Consider the following 17,195-nt stretch of genomic DNA (forward strand, 5'->3'; position numbering starts at 1 on the left):
GAAACGGCTTGTGCGGCTGTTAAAACAGCGAGACTCCCTGCAATAGCCATAAGAGTTTGGAGGAATCATCGCTGTCCCCTGACCCAGCGAACCCAGCGAGGGTTCCCCCGGAACGTAGAAGAGGGTGAGCGGCCGGCGCAAGGGTCGCTTGTTTTCGGTGATCCCCACCATTTAACTGGCTGCATTAAATATGGGCTATTGGGTTACCACTTGCCTGCACTGTGTAAATTAAACAACTAACAAATGAGAATTAAATATTAAACTTAATCTTTAATTCACGTGAACTGACACTAGTGAGTCAGAGGTGTATAACCTGACCGCTGTCAGTCTAGCAAAATGGATAATCCAGCACAGTGCCGGAACAAAGTGTGGGTGGGCAGCATCCATATTCTCATTACAATCTGACCGTCTTCACACAGTACTCATTTTTTATGATTTAGAAATTAGTTTGTACTGTAAAACCCCATAACAAACACATAAACTGGGTACACGCTGAGCAATATGCCACCTGGTCAGGCAGATCGATATATCTCCAACAAGTGCATCCCGGTGATATGCACGTTCCCACGGTCACATTCGGCAAGGTCAAATTTGATGTTCTGCACATCAAGCCTGATTATACCACTAGCCACAATGTATGCTAATGAATGACGGAACCTGTGATTTTTCCGTTCTTCATTAACATCATTCAAGCTTGTACAGGCAACCCAGGCTGAAGGAGATTTGTTTCGGTGTCAGAATGAGCCTACCTGACCCTCTCCATGAGGGAGTAAAGGCTCTGTTCCTGGACTTCCCTGGTAATGTATGATTGTCATCACCTGTGGGGAGCTAGGTAAAGGTGTTTCACCACAGGTGATGGCAATCATACATTTCCGGGGAAGTCCAGGAACAGAGCATTTTCTCCCTCATGGAGAGGGTCAGGTAGGCAAGTATGGAATAAAGCTCCGTTGCTCCACTTCACATGCATTCTTAAAGCATAATTTACAGAAAATGTAATCAAAATTGTGTGCATCGTTCAAGAGAATTAATACTCGAAAATATATAATGGAGTCCTATCAGTGCGTTCAACTATATAATTATTCTGTAAGGTCTGTCCTGTCCCCAACATGCATGCACAGGGGGAGACTGGACAGACCCTAATAGAGTAGGACGACATACTGGACAGAGTGGGGGCACAGGTTGGGGGGGGGGAGGGAGGGGGAGCTAGGAACACCATTCCTTTATTCATTATGCATATAATACAATATGTTGCAGGGAGACTTTGCAAACACAAAATGCTCTAGTAGAATTGAGGACAGAGTACAGGATTTTGATTTCAGTAATCATTGTTCAACTCTAATGTGTACAAGATTAAGAATGGATCCAACAAATCCAAGAGGTGAAAAGAACCCAACAATTAAGCATAATGCAGTCTTCTCTGGGTTCCCAGGCAGAGTTGGTTTTTTGCCGCCTGTACTAAAGTACAAGCGGCTATCGAACCATTTTCTCAAATATTTCAAGGAAATGAAATAAATATAAAGACAGAAATATGGCTACAGAAAATAGGTGGCTTTCTACCTCTCCGTAAATTGGATTAACAGAGACAGAAGTCACTACCTACTGGGAAAAGGACAATCAGTATCCCAGAGCTGGGGTACGAGCGCAAGCCATTATTTCCGCTCAATGTCTCTAAACATGCAACAAAAGAAAGGATGGTGCAGCTGTGGGTCAGGGAGACCAAAACCCCCATAAATATATTATTTTAACAAATGATTGGATAGAATTCCCTTTTATTAAGCAGTTAGTCTAGTGTGTGAGCAGCTGTACACCCTTCTCTAAGTCTATGCATCTTATAGCACATCCGCACAAGTGGCAGTGTGATCCAGTGAAGGCTGACCACCTTATACATATATTATATGGCTCTTCGCTAACTGCAGTGCAATACACCCTAACCTTGCCATTCTCCCAAGAGGTGTGTGTGTGTGTCTATAGATCAAATGTGTCTCTGTGGCTTATGTTTGCATCAATATCACATGCCGGGTTGTTAGTTTCCACAAAAACAGACTCTAGCGCGGCTTCTTGCTCTTCCAACGTGGTGACAGCTGCTGCCCCACTCGGGGACGACTTGCTGGGGAGCGGTTGCTGTTCCTGTGTCTTCTCTTCTGCTTTCTTGCCTTTTCTTTTGCCAAGGATTTTGATGTAATTTGTTGGAACAAATCCTGTTGTTTGTCCGTCCAAGCTTCCGAGCAGCCATCCTCTTATTTTAGGCTGTTGCTCTGAAATAATTCACAACACAATAAATATCAATTAAAGTAAAAGTATAGACTAAACGGTAATGTCTAGCAAGTGACAAGCTTTTGTATCCACATATCTTTTTGTGTAAGACATATGTATGCTGTTGTGTGTCTAGAGACCAAGGGATACACCAGGTAGTACAGGTTAAGTATCCCTTATCTGTATAGCAAAAACCGAAATATTCCAAAAACCGTGGTTATTAATATTTCAGTGATTTTTGTGTGTTTTTTTTACCCCCTGCCACTTTTTCCATACTTACCTCGTCCCCCCGCGTCCATGGCAGGCTTCAGGATCCTCTTCAGAGGCAACTCCGGTCCCAGGGGTGCATTGCGCGAGTGCGTAAAAAGCGCGCCCATACAATGCACCCCTGGAAATGCTGAAGACGATCGTGAAGGCCGCTGTGGATGTCGGGGGACTATCGAGGCACCACCGGGAGACCGCGTAAGTATGTTAAAAATTTTTTTTTTTTAAACGGAAAAATTCCTCATGATCCCGAGCAATTCAAATAAGGGATACTCAACCTATATAGCCATTTTTCAAGTTGGCACACATGTGGCAAAGCACAGTTGATTAACTCTTATGCCGAACTGGGCTTGGAGAAATGGGATAAGGGTGGGAGGCAGCAGTCTAATAAAACCCAAAATACAGTTCTGAGAATTGTGAGCACAGGTACAGCATGTTACATACAGTGTTCCTGCTAAGCTGTTATGGCAGGGTGCCATAACCTTCCCGACTCATAGCTGATGAAATGTGCCCTGCTTGTTTTTTTGAATGCACATCTACAGCGCACAATATACTGGGGAGCCACGACAACACAGAGACGGGTGGAGCAAATTACTGTGTGCCTGCCAACAACCCAGCCCACAAGAGGTGCACATCAACCAATCAAGAGGAGGGAGGACCAAGGTGCTTCCACTAAATGTTGCGACTTGCCCATATACCCAGTCCCTACTTTATTTATGGGTAATCAGAGAGGCTGCATATAGAATCTTCAGCATTAGCAATCTGCTTATTGTGAATGCTCTAGTGGGGCTAGTTGGTGCCTTCTACTACGCATGTGCATGCAGGTGTGTTACAATTGTGCCTTTTTCAATTAACACAGTTGCGCTTGCTGTTCGGGGCACAATTACTATCAACTCTGCCTCCTCCTCAATGGTTTATTAGTTACATGTGTATTACCTTGCAGCAGGTCCTCCTGATATAGGCCCTTATTCTGGTTCACTCGCAAAGGCAAATTCCTTCTCAAATGGACAAAACCATGTGCACTGCAGGTGGGGCAGATGTAACATGTGCAGAGAGTTAGATTTGGGTGAGTTATTTTGTTTCTTTGCAGGGAAATACTGACTGCTTTATTTTTACACTGCAATATAGATCTCACTTTGAAGTAAAACCCCGCCCAAATCTAACTCTCTCTGCACAATTTACATCTGCCTCACCTGCAGTGCACATGGTTTTGTCCGTTTGAGGAGGAATTTGCCTTTGCAAGTGAACCAGAATAATGGCCATAATTCACCATCTGTACCTGCTCCCTAGAGGATGGATGTTTTCAATGTGCCACATCCAAGGACAACAAAACAATCAAATAGAAGTGTACTAAATACGCAACAAAAGCTGGGTATATACTGAAGCAACGGGCATTCGTTCTGGCATCAGAATAAAATGCCCATCAGCCCAAGCTTTAAAATAAATAAAAAGCAATCTATTAAGTAAAATACACACCACAGCATGTCTAGACCAGTAAATGAAATGTATATGAAGATAATAATCCCTTTAATTAGATTAGTCAGCTATTAAGCTTAGCAGGAGAATATATGTGCATAAGCCAATAAATACCCAGGTAGGAGGGAAAAAAAGGTTACCTTTGGGAGCCAGGTTGAGTAAATCACCAGCATGGAAGGAAATCTCCTCTTCTGAGGCAGCAGTGAAGTCATATTCTGCCCTTCCCACAACATGGTCATCTTGCCCGCTCGCCCAGTTTATGTTTTCTAAAGAAAGAATTACACTGTTTAAGCCAGCGTGACAGGCACACACACCAGATTAGTATCACCACGTGGACATCCCAGCATGCAGATATTAAACTAAATACTCAGAAAGGAACAGACCTGAGAATACAGATGATCAATTCACTAAGGACCAAGGACATTGAGATACCAAGTATTCAGAATGACTCTTCCCTAATGAATTGGAAAGCCACATAGGTCCAGTCCACATGTCTGCATTTCTGGTCATTATTGTTTTCAGATTGAAAGGAACAAAGTAAAATTCACACACAGTAATAATAGAGCATTTATTCTGTTTTTCACACTTAACTCTTTGAGTGTCAACTTTACTGTACGCCAGCGCTGGGCAATTGCGGCCCTCCAGATGTTGAGGAACTACACATCCCAGGATGCTTTGCATTAGTTTTGCTATGTGGCCATGCTGAAACTGATGCAAGGCATGCTGGGATGTGTAGTTCCTCAACATCTGGAGGGCCGCAATTGCCCTGCTGTACGCGATCCTCAAAATAACCATTAAAAATGCCTGCATCGCTCACAGCGACTGATCTTTTAGTATAAATAAATACAAATACAGCAAAGCCAATTAATTGAAGTTTAGGTAAATATTGCACCCAAAAAAGTAGTCGATGTGAGCGGCACTGGCATTTTTAACAGATATTTTAAGGCGCTCTCTCTACATTTTGCTAATACCCCTTTCCCACCAGCCATAATTCTCGGGTTGGCCCCAGGAACAACCGAGCACTAGCGCTGGTGAGAAAGGCTCCTGGGCCGAAATTCTGGGACGGAGGTGCCGGGATTTCATCCCTGCTAGCTAGCAGGGTTGCTGGCTGGTGTGAAAGCTACTCACCGGCTTCCCGGCTAGGGACGGAGCTGCCTGGTGCCCTGCTCCCGCCCGACTGCTGGGAACACGGAGCTGCCGGGTTCACCCTCACACCAGAAAATGCACTAGACTGGTGTGAAACGGGCAAACCCAGGAATGTCCCTGCATGATCCGGGGAACAAATTCACGGGTAAGTCCCTGCATCTTCTGGTGTGAAAGGGGCATACGCAATAACATGGTGATTTATTTGCTCATTAGGCAGATGCCATGCAGGTGTTTAAGAAAATTCATATATAAGTCTGTGGAGTAGAACTTACCATCAGTACTTTCAGCATTACCGCTGGATAGGAGTTTCCAAATAAGGTACGGGCCTCCAAGAATGACAGCAAAGAATAAAAAAATCGGCCACGACTTGGAAGTATTGGTGGCATCATTCTCAGTACCAAGTTGAGCCACGGTCCCGGCACTTTCACTCCACAAATCCTCATTCTCTGAACCCTTCCGAAGACCCATAAGTCTCTGCAAACGGCGGAAAAGGAACCGGATTGTCCTGACAAGTGCAAAAGCTGAAAACACCTTTGTAAAGTGAATCTTCAGCCTGGAGAAGTGGTTTGCTACATCTAAAACAGCTCTGAAGCTGTTATAAACAGCAGAGAAGGTGGCCTCCATCATCATACTGACCGAGGCAAAAGCATGAACAATACTTTCAATGGACTGGAACGCTCCGCGGCTACTTTCCTCAGCTTGGCGCACAAACCTGCTAGGAGGTACTTCATCTGTCTGGAATCTGTTGTAGCCCATTCCACTACCGTACCCGTAGCTGTATGGACTATAACTGCCATAAAGTGAGCTGCCATAACTGCCGTAAGAGCCAAAACCAGTGGAGTAGGAATTGTACGCAGGCCGATAGGTGTTGAGTGAACTTGCTCTCGTCTGTTCAGATGGTCTAGGTAGGACAGGCGGTGGCACCCTGCTAAGAGCTGGATGTCCTGGTCTGGTGAGGGTACTAGTTCTCAAGTCAGCTGATCTGCAAATAATAATAAACACTAAACATAAGAATAGCTTACAAAAGATCTTAAATTCTACTCACTCTCATGACTACAATACAGGGAGTTACTCAAGCCTAAACAAAATACCAGTACCTTGTATCTAGGCTGTACTACAAACACATTGTCAGAAGGTTCATACACAAGTACAGATTTTCTGTCTGATCTATATGGTTGGAACAAAAACCTGGAAATGTATGGGACCATATGACAATCAAAAATTTCCACCCAAATGCAGGAAAACAGAAAAAAAAATATATGCTTTAATAAATTTGTTATATCAGAATGATTAAACTATTTGTCTGACTGACCACTGTCTGTTTTCAAGTGTTTGGGAACAATTTTTTGATTGTCAGTTGCTCCCATACATTTCCAGGTTTATGTTCCCACCAGATATATCAGAAAGAAAATCTGAATGTGTGTACGCACCTTTAGCGGTATGTGAGCTGTGGCACTATACATCCAGGCATGCCCTGACGCCGCTTTAGCATGTCCTTACAGGAAAATTGGGGTAGTTCTATTTCCACAGATGACACCAGGTCTATAATTAATAAAATACTTCTCCATGATGCAATTAAAGCCTTATCTGAGTGGTGGCCGGACTGTACTGAGAAGCACATGCATAAACAGGTGAGAACACGAGGGGCAACTGCTTAATGAAAAACATGAACCAGGACTTGTCATATGTATAATTTGCAGAGGAGCCTGGCTGTGACATGGGCATTGTGTGTTCAAAGCTTTTACTTTGATAGAGCAACCCATGAGCTAAATCACATGAAAAAAAAACTGTATACAGTGTCAGGATTCAGTGACATTGATGTTATCTCTATATCATAAGGAACATGGATATGTTATCTTTACGAATGCTCAATTGTAGTCAGATATAAACACAAGCTTGCAGAACCAACTGCTAAGTAAAATGTGGGGGTGACAGAGGTCATGTGACACCACAAAGATCTGCAGGACACGCTCACATGCTCTAAGCCGCACCAATATGCGTTCACACCAATAGTGTCCTGAGGCAGTATATTTCTGCTAGCCCCATGTTCTGGACTTGAGCCCCTCACACCAGAATGCATGGTTAGCTTTCAATGCCAAAGCTGAATTCAGATGCCTGCAAAAGATAGACACAGTGATAGATACCAGTGTGCCTATAGGACTAGCACTGGGTTACTGACACTGCTGCTGCTGAGGTATGTACACGGTGGAGGTACCCGTGACAGGCTTTCAAGGAATGTGCCTGCTGGGGCTGATAAGACAGGCACAGGAACTAGCAGTGGCCCTTTGGACCCTGCTGTGCCCTGTACACAGAGCGAAGACCACAGTGATAACCCCCCGCCAGTGACCCCACTCAGTAGAGGACAGTGTGGGTAAAGGGACTGCTGGGACCCCCGGGTCCGCTATACAGTACCGCACTACTGGGGTTACAGCTCCCGGGTCCACCACCCCCACCCCGCACTGTACCGGGGCCCGCAACTCGCTCACCCTCCCGTCCCCCTATCTGGCGGTGTGCACTCACTGAAAGGAGGTGGTGGGTATTCCGCCCAGGACCCGCCGCGTCTCCCACGGTTTAGGAGGAGGCTGCGCCGCCATCCCGCTCCACTGCAGTGCCATACACAGGCCTGAGTAATCTATCGCCGACAGTCTAAGAATAGACCTCCTGCCATCCACAGACCCGGCCAATCTATTACACAGGCTAACCTGAAGTGCCACACACAGGCTATGCCAATCGGTTACCGATGTCAACGCGGAACTGATGAGCCATTCACAGGCCTGAACAATCTAACACAGAAACATATTTTCGAGATTTAAAAAAATAAAATATGGCGCTATTGTATTAAAAGTTCTTAAATGTACATTATATACTATTATTCTAAAACACTCATGCTATATTAGCAATTATGTTTGTGTTGTAACTTAACTATATAACACTGAATGCCTCCTCTAATATTAATATCTATTACTTTTAAAAAATGCTAAATTAATTGACTGTATAATCCTGTGTCTAATGAAAAATAAAAAAATTATAATGCAAACGCGTTGGCCATGCCCCCACACTGATCGTCCGTGAGCCACCCCAGCCCATCCTGCCCTGTCGGTGGCCCTGCCCCCCGTGCCTCACTGAACTGGCTGCCCTCTCCCTGAGGTAGTTGCTAAATTGTAGTGGGCTAAAGGACCTTCCACGCCCAGGGGGAGGAACAAGGCCGGGGTGCTTGCTCCTTCAGTATCCACGTCACCACTGGTTGCCTTTAGTAACCAGGTGGCGAGTGAAGGAAAGCGAGCCACTGTGCCCGAAGCATTGCGAGCAAAGCTAGCCCGCGAGGGTCCCCTTGGGTCCCCTTGTTCCGATCTTGCTCCTCCTCTCTCCGCCCCCCTCTCCTCCTCTGTCACATCACTATTTCCCTTAGCCCACTTGAATTTAGACCTAACTCTCTTCCTGTGGGCAGCCAGGAAGTAGGCAACCCTAGATTACTTGTATAAATTAATTTGAGATACATCGGAAGGGCCATTTCTACTTTATGGCAGTGTTTACATAGGGTGTTTACATATAAGTGGTCTCCTATCTAATTAAATGATCAGGAAAATAAACACTGGAAATAGCGGGTTAAAGCCCCGTACACACGGGGGGAGATATATTGCCCAGCAATATATTGCTAGCAATATATTCCTGAGCAATATATTGCCCAGTGTCTCCTTTGCATCAGCGACCAGAGATGGTCGCTGATGAAAAGGACCTCTGCTGGGGGAGCTGCAGAGGTAATTAGCTGGTCGCAGGAGCAAGCTCCTGCGACCAGCGATTACAATGGGGCAGAAAACGGGAGCGCGCACCCGCCGATTTATCGCTGGTGCGCACTCCAATCACTGGCAATATGGTCGCCTGCGACCATATTCCCAGCGATTATAGCCCCTATCGCCCCTGTGTGTACACAGCATTACCCGACTACCCTTTACCAGTCACTGGGGCAAAATCTATTCATAGCAAAGGGTGCTATGTGCCGTTGCAGCAGTTTTAACACTGGTAATTGCACCCACTGTGGGCAGAAATCAGCCAAACTTCGTACAAAAGTGTTTGTTGGAGCCCTATGGGGCATACTTGCCTACCTGACTCTCTCCATGAGGAGAAAATTTTCTGTACCTGGACTTCCCTGGTAATGTATGATTGCCATCACCTGTGGGGAAACACCTTTCTCATACCTCCCAACTGTCCCACTTATCGTGGGAACGTCACGATATTTTGGGACATTCCTGCGTCCTTCCCTCCGCCGGCAGTGTCCTGCGGCAGAGGGGGGGGGGGGGCAGAGGGGCTGGGGGCATGCCCCCACCGCGGTGGAAAACAGGGGCATGGCCTCATAGCAGCGCAACGAGTATAGGCCATGCCCCCTTTCAAACAGGCCGCGCCCCAAAAAAATTGACGCGCACCCTGTCCCGCCACCGGGGTCCCAGGGAGGTATGCCTTTCTTAACAATTAACTAGCTCACCACAGGTGATGGTAATCCTACATTACCAGGGAAGCCTAGGAACAGAGCATTTTCTCCCTCATGGAGAGATTCAGGTAGGCAAGTATGCAGTCACTATGGGGCAGTGAACACTTTTAATAGATTGAATATCATGGGAAACAGGCAATCACTTGAATTGAATAACACACAGTAATATTTAACATCATTGTGTGTGTCTGTAGTGTCGCCTCCAGAACAGCTGGGGGAGCTAGCCTTCGCTTTTGCCTCGGTGTTGTGTGAATGTTATAGTCTTCCCCTCCTGCTGCAGCAGTCTGGCAGCATGCGTGTCCGACTGTCCGTCGTCTCAATACTTCCCTCGTTACTGATGACACGCGTTGTTCGGTCCGAGTGCCCTGTCTGTGCGTTATATGCAGCACTGTACTAATTTATTTGAATTAGGATTATTTTGCTGCATTTAATATTTAGGAGAGGTGTCTGATCCCTGTTCCCTTCCTGACAGCTCACACTCCATAACTACAGTGCCAGAGACACCGCATACAGCTCCCCCTGATCCATTCTGCTCTTTGCATGGTGTATCTAAGCGACTCATTTACTAAACACTGTGAAGGTAAGAGCCCCTGCATGTCATAGGGAATGAAGTAATATATATATAATATATATATATATATATATATTACACATACATACATACAATGTTAAAGTGTACTTATGTGATAGTGTATTAAGTACTGCATATTTATGCTAACCCAAGGTTCCCATGGTCAAAACTTGAGACCCCCTACCTGATTGCAAGGTTACAAGTTAGAGTTGTGTGTTCTGTGTCTGTATCATGTAGACAACCAGCTGTCATTCTGTTACATGGGAGTGTTAAAGACCCGTGCCCTGGGTATATTTATATAACAGAAGTGTAGAAACAGCCTTAAGGTTTTAAAACCATATATTTCTGTGTGTCATGCTGCAGCCAGATTTCTTTGCTGGCATATTCCACTTCTCAGATCATGACGTTAAATTTTAAACACTAATGTTTTCCACTTCTCCCACATTAGACACTTGGCACAAGAAAAACCTTTCTTTCTGCGAGAGGCTTCTCAGTCACATGTACTCATGTACACATGTTTCTTTACTAATATAAGTTTCTATGCATTCTATTTAACCTTAAAGCCAGTACAGACTGATCAGTATGAAGTTAAGCTAGGTGCACACTTACAAACGTCTGTTTCTGCGTTTCCCCAATAAACCCCAAAAATCACAGTCCCAACTATGCTATTTCAAATGACGGGTCAGCCAAGACAGAGTATATCGTCTGCTATCTTAAAATGTTGCGCAGTGTTCTAGCTTGGAATAGGGCATCGGACTGGACAGGGTCAAGGGGGTGCCTGTGTGGGGGTGGGCTGGAGGACATTCCTGTGACATCTGTCAACCGAGAGATGGGGAGGGAGAGATTACAGGCTCCCTGCTAGGTCTGGAGATGTAGTATAAACTGTATTATTCCGGACCATAAGGGGAGGCTGTAATCTCTTCTTCCCTATCTTCAAGATGACAGCTATCACAGGCACCCCACTGGATAGGTACCACCCAGACAGGATACTGCAAGCTCTGGAATGGCAGTGCAGTTTGATGACTTTACATACCTCCCAACATGACCCTCTCCAGGAGGGACAAAATGCTCTGTATCTGGACTTCCGCCTTCATTTATAATTGCTATCTCCTGTGTTCAAGCACCTCTCGTATCAATCAACCTGTTCAACACATGTGATGGCAATAATAAGTTAAGAGGAAAGTCCAGAAACAGAGCATTGTGTCACTCCTGGAATGGGTCATGTTGGGAGGTATGAATTTAGGCAGTCCGGTCTAGCGTTCTTTGGCCCGGTATGGTTCAGTTTTTTGCCTAGTCCCGGTGGCATGTAAGTATTCAGGATAATCTTATCCTATTTCCATCAGCCTCCTTGTGGGTGGTGTATCTGATTGTTGCTCTAAATCGACATTGCTATAATCGATCACACTTAGTCAAACGTGTCTAGCCTGATACCTAAAGATAGTCAACAGCATCTAGAGCAGTGGTAGCCAACCCTAGCCCTCGAGAGCTACCAACGGTTCACATTTTCCAGACAACCTAGCTGCTGCACAGCTGCACTCATTAATCACTGACACATTTTAAAAGATCCACAGGTGGAGCTAATTAGCTCACTTGTGATTCTGTGGGGAGACCTGCAAAACATTCACTGTTGGTAGCTCTCAAGGACTAGGGTTGGCTACTCCAGATCTAGATCGACAGTAACGAACGTTAGGCGCAAGAGTTAGGTCGATGGGGACATGATTGACAGTCACAAGATCGACACAAGTGTTTCACTAAGCCTGGCCAACCATGTTATTGTCGATCTACACGCTGTCAATCCGCTATACCAGAACAGTGGGTAGAACTATGGAAATTCAGTGTAGAGTGGCAGAAAATCGATTACTTAAAGAAAAACAAAATTATTTGGCATGTATTTCAAATATTTAGGGCCTTTTGATTGGGCCAAAAATAAAATCACCCGATTGTTAGGATGAACAAAAAGAGCGGTGAAGATGTCCATGGCACCCATTCAGCATAGACTCTGCTTTTATTAAGTACATCCTATAAAATAATAGGTACTGTAAAAACTGCTTGGTTGCTATGGGCAACTTCTCTACTGGTCCGCTTTTCCAAACCTTTCATTTTATGCACTATTAGACCTTCACTATAATACCTGATTACAAACACAATCACAATATGGGAAAAAGGGAAAAGGGGAAATTTTGTCCGTGCACTAGTATTCACTGCAATAACTCAATATAATTAGTATAAATTAATATAATGTTCCACAATGAAAAATAGTATGCTTGATACAGTCGTATCGATTAGTCATATAAGTGGAGGTGCTCCCTAGAGAGTGATATGGTATGGCATAAGAAAGACAGAAAAAGTACTCTCTCTTTTTTTGGGGCACAACTTGTTAGTAATATGATTTGAATTAGTTAAAAATTAACCTTTATTATTTTTAGTTAAAATATATGAGCCAACTTATGACACACAAACGTTTACACATACCAAACATTAAACATATAAATTCTTGCCAGGGTAAATATCTTTCCCTATTTAGAGCAAGAAAGTTAGAAAAAGAGCAAAATCACCTATTATATCCTCCTGTCTCTATAATTGGTTTAGGGCAGGTGGGCTTGCTCTTACTGATGAAAAATACAGCGAAATATTTCCTTATTTGTTCCTCGGATGTCTGGTTATGCTCCTCTAAAATTCAATTGGGAGTCTTACTATAGTAAATAGTTTGATTCAGACCTACCCAATTACACCCAACATGAATTACCTATGAGTCACTGTAATTAGCACATGGCGTATGTTTTTCATGAAATAAACAGTGTTATTTGCATAAGGGTAAATAGTTGATAGAAGATAAATGGAAAGGAGAGGAGAAAAAAAGAGGAATCTCCTTCCAGTCTGTAGCTACTGCTGCTGCTTGCTGTGTGTTGTACCGATACCTATGTAGCAAGTGAGCGAGTGCTTTCAGATTTTTCGCCCACTAAAGGAGTTAGCGGGCTTCTGCTGTTGGGGCCCGAATATGTTCAGCCACTTGGTTAACCAAAAGGTCCTTGCAAGCGAGCTACACACACAAGGAATCTAGAGATTGGTTTAGTGCTGCGCTCTGTCACTAAGATTCTACCAACGATTAGTTAAAACAAAATGGTTTTTATTTGTGCAAAAAAATCTCTTATTAATGCGTAGAACAACAACACACAAGGAATCTAATGAGAGAGCCCGGAAATTAGATATAGGATATGTGGGTGATCCCTCTTCCTAACCCTAGACGCTGCTATTCACCCATTTGCCTCTGGCATTGATGGGAAAATGAGCGATCCTGGGTAGGAGGTGAACACTCGGAAAGATTAGGACCTAATTATGGTCTCACAAGTAGTTTGAGATAAAAAGAGTGGAAACAGAAAAATATTTTAGAAACACTCGCCTTGTGCTTAAAGTTAGTGAAGAGAATATTAGATTTTACTCATTCTTATGGCTTTTAATTGCATCTGTGATATGAATGCTGGGCTATCTATTTTATTACAAATGCGTAGTTACTATAACCCACTGTTCAGAATGGAAATTGTCAGATATAGGGCTGCTTCTCTGTTATGGCCAATTAGCGCTCAATAAATTAACACAATCTTGTAAACCACAATTCTCAAAGGCTGCTTGTAGCTGATTTAGAGATTTTAGTGTCTTCCAAACCGTCCATCCAATGCAGCCCGTCTGTAGTTAGCTTTGTAACTCACTATTCTAGAACATGTGCACAAAATTCAGCATATATCCAAACAATAATTGGTATCCTGCTCTTAAAGGTAAAGGCTTAGTCTAATTTAGCCCAATTAAACCTGTTAGCACAGTATTATAAGCCGTATATCTTTCAGGCTGTTACACAAATGTGGTACATTAGTACTTGGCCTAACGACACAGTGCTATCAATCATACGCACAGAATACAATGTCAGCCTAATTACTATAAATATTAAGGACAGTGTTACCAATCACAGTTACCATTGGTCAGACATTGTGTAATATATCTGCCCTATAGCTCTCAGGCTGCTTGTTCTTATGCACCAATTATTAAAGAAAAAACAGTATATTCGCTGGGTACAGTCTCCCTCACTCAATCCCTATCCAGGGGAGAGTATGAAGACATTAATTAACCTGTAATTACAATACTGCCACAGAAGAATAGAAATAAACACAGTAGTCGCCAGAAATGTTAAGTATGAACCCGGGAACACCCGGTATACTTAGCTGTGTGCTTTGTCTCAGGAGGGCTCTCAATGTATCTTATGGCAGCGGTTCTATTCAGCGGTGTGGGGACACCTAATAGGAATTGTCCTGCAGTCTCATGTTATATGTGCCGAAAGCGTCTGTGTGCCGGGACCTCCGACTATTCTCTGTGCGCTACCTTCTTTTCCTGCGCTGATAAGCAGGGTGGGTATGGAGTCTCCGTGCGGCTCTAGGGGAGCAGACCTATGCCTGTCAGCAGTTCTCCCTATACCTCTTCAGCGCTGGAGCGCAATCCACTTCAGCTAATCAGGTGAGCTTGACTCAGTGTCAGATCTCCATGCAGCTTTGGGGATCGGATCTCTGCCTGTGTCCGCAGTGCGTATCAGGCAGTATGGGAGCGGTGCTCCATACAGCAGTGAGAGGGAGATGTCAGCCTCCGTGCTGTCCTTAATGCTGGGTGTAGCAGGTGTATGCCATTGAATCTGGCATCCGGGGGGAAAGGGTTTAGACGGCCGTTTCGCTACAGCTTCATCAGGAGATCTGACACTGAGTCAAGCTCACCTGATTAGCTGAAGTGGATTGCGCTCCAGCGCTGAAGAGGTATAGGGTGAACTGCTGACAGGCATAGGTCTGCTCACCTAGAGCCGCACGGAGACTCCATACCCACCCTGCTTATCAGCGCAGGAAAAGAAGGTAGCGCACAGAGAATAGTCGGAGGTCCCGGCACACAGACGCTTTCGGCACATATAACATGAGACTGCAGGACAATTCCTATTAGGTGTCCCCACACCGCTGAATAGAACCGCTGCCATAAGATACATTGAGAGCCCTCCTGAGACAAAGCACACAGCTAAGTATACCGGGTGTTCCCGGGTTCATACTTAACATTTCTGGCGACTACTGTGTTTATTTCTATTCTTCTGTGGCAGTATTGTAATTACAGGTTAATTAATGTCTTCATACTCTCCCCTGGATAGGGATTGAGTGAGGGAGACTGTACCCAGCGAATATACTGTTTTTTCTTTAATAATTGGTGCATAAGAACAAGCAGCCTGAGAGCTATAGGGCAGATATATTACACAATGTCTGACCAATGGTAACTGTGATTGGTAACACTGTCCTTAATATTTATAGTAATTAGGCTGACATTGTATTCTGTGCGTATGATTGATAGCACTGTGTCGTTAGGCCAAGTACTAATGTACCACATTTGTGTAACAGCCTGAAAGATATACGGCTTATAATACTGTGCTAACAGGTTTAATTGGGCTAAATTAGACTAAGCCTTTACCTTTAAGAGCAGGATACCAATTATTGTTTGGATATATGCTGAATTTTGTGCACATGTTCTAGAATAGTGAGTTACAAAGCTAACTACAGACGGGCTGCATTGGATGGACGGTTTGGAAGACACTAAAATCTCTAAATCAGCTACAAGCAGCCTTTGAGAATTGTGGTTTACAAGATTGTGTTAATTTATTGAGCGCTAATTGGCCATAACAGAGAAGCAGCCCTATATCTGACAATTTCCATTCTGAACAGTGGGTTATAGTAACTACGCATTTGTAATAAAATAGATAGCCCAGCATTCATATCACAGATGCAATTAAAAGCCATAAGAATGAGTAAAATCTAATATTCTCTTCACTAACTTTAAGCACAAGGCGAGTGTTTCTAAAATATTTTTCTGTTTCCACTCTTTTTATCTCAAACTACTTGTGAGACCATAATTAGGTCCTAATCTTTCCGAGTGTTCACCTCCTACCCAGGATCGCTCATTTTCCCATCAATGCCAGAGGCAAATGGGTGAATAGCAGCGTCTAGGGTTAGGAAGAGGGATCACCCACATATCCTATATCTAATTTCCGGGCTCTCTCATTGGATTCCTTGTGTGTGTAGCTCGCTTGCAAGGACCTTTTGGTTAACCAAGTGGCTGCACATATTCGGGCCCCAACAGCAGAAGCCCGCTAACTCCTTTAGTGGGCGAAAAATCTGAAAGCACTCGCTCACTTGCCACATTGGTATCGGTACTACACACAGCAAGCAGCAGCAGTAGCTACAGACTGGAAGGAGATTCCTCTTTTTTTCTCCTCTCCTTTCCATTTATCTTCTATCAACTATTTACCCTTATGCAAATAACACTGTTTATTTCATGAAAAACATACGCCATGTGCTAATTACAGTGACTCATAGGTAATTCATGTTGGGTGTAATTGGGTAGGTCTGAATCAAACTATTTACTATAGTAAGACTCCCAATTGAATTTTAGAGGAGCATAACCAGACATCCGAGGAACAAATAAGGAAATATTTCGCTGTATTTTTCATCGGTAAGAGCAAGCCCACCTGCCCTAAACCAATTATAGAGACAGGAGGATATAATAGGTGATTTTGCTCTTTTTCTAACTTTCTTGCTCCTAAATAGGGAAAGATATTTACCCTGGCAAGAATTTATATGTTTAATGTTTGGTATGTGTAAACGTTTGTGTGTCATAAGTTGGCTCATATATTTTAACTAAAAATAATAAAAGTTAATTTTTAACTAATTCAAATCATATTACTAACAAGTTGTGCCCCAAAAAAAGAGAGAGCGTCCTTTTTCTGTCTTTCTTATACAAACACAATCAATCAGTATGTTTTGTTCTTAATATTATGCTGGTAAATATACCACTAATACTACGTTCAGATTGAATAGTCTGAAAAATCCATCTTTTACCCGGCATTTAAACGCTGGGTTGTTTTGCCGGGTGCAATCCTGAACTCTGTTCCTATTGCCATGCACATTTCTGGGTCTAGCATTTCTGGGC

At 43.8% G+C, this 17,195-nt stretch overlaps 2 protein-coding genes across 4 annotated transcripts in view; one reads left to right on the forward strand and one right to left on the reverse strand.

Annotated features, from left to right (window-relative positions):
- Nucleotides 1–250: 250 nt before the first annotated feature.
- PEX13 (peroxisomal biogenesis factor 13) lies at nt 251–7,816 on the reverse strand. The gene is made up of 4 exons (XM_083175886.1): nt 7,660–7,816; nt 5,412–6,121; nt 4,134–4,259; nt 251–2,255 (listed from the first exon to the last, which is right to left on the reverse strand). The coding sequence occupies exons 1-4, from the start codon at nt 7,752–7,754 to the stop codon at nt 1,966–1,968; spliced, it is 1,221 nt and encodes a 406-aa protein (XP_083032012.1). The 5' UTR covers nt 7,755–7,816; the 3' UTR covers nt 251–1,965.
- Nucleotides 7,249–17,195, forward strand: part of PUS10 (pseudouridine synthase 10) — a 73,027-nt gene continuing 63,080 nt past the window's right edge. The window contains exons 1-2 of one of the 3 annotated variants that reach the window (XM_083175884.1): nt 7,249–7,333; nt 10,098–10,205. In XM_083175884.1, coding sequence (XP_083032010.1) covers nt 10,166–10,205 — 40 coding nt within the window. In that variant the 5' untranslated portion in view covers nt 7,249–7,333; nt 10,098–10,165. Of the gene's footprint in view, nt 7,334–9,889; nt 10,206–17,195 lie in introns of those variants that run through there. The other 2 variants (XM_083175883.1, XM_083175882.1) reach the window with 2 other exon arrangements.

This window comes from Crinia signifera, chromosome 3 (genome assembly GCF_055691185.1).
Source record: "Crinia signifera chromosome 3, ASM5569118v1, whole genome shotgun sequence".
NCBI lineage: Eukaryota > Metazoa > Chordata > Amphibia > Anura > Myobatrachidae > Crinia > Crinia signifera.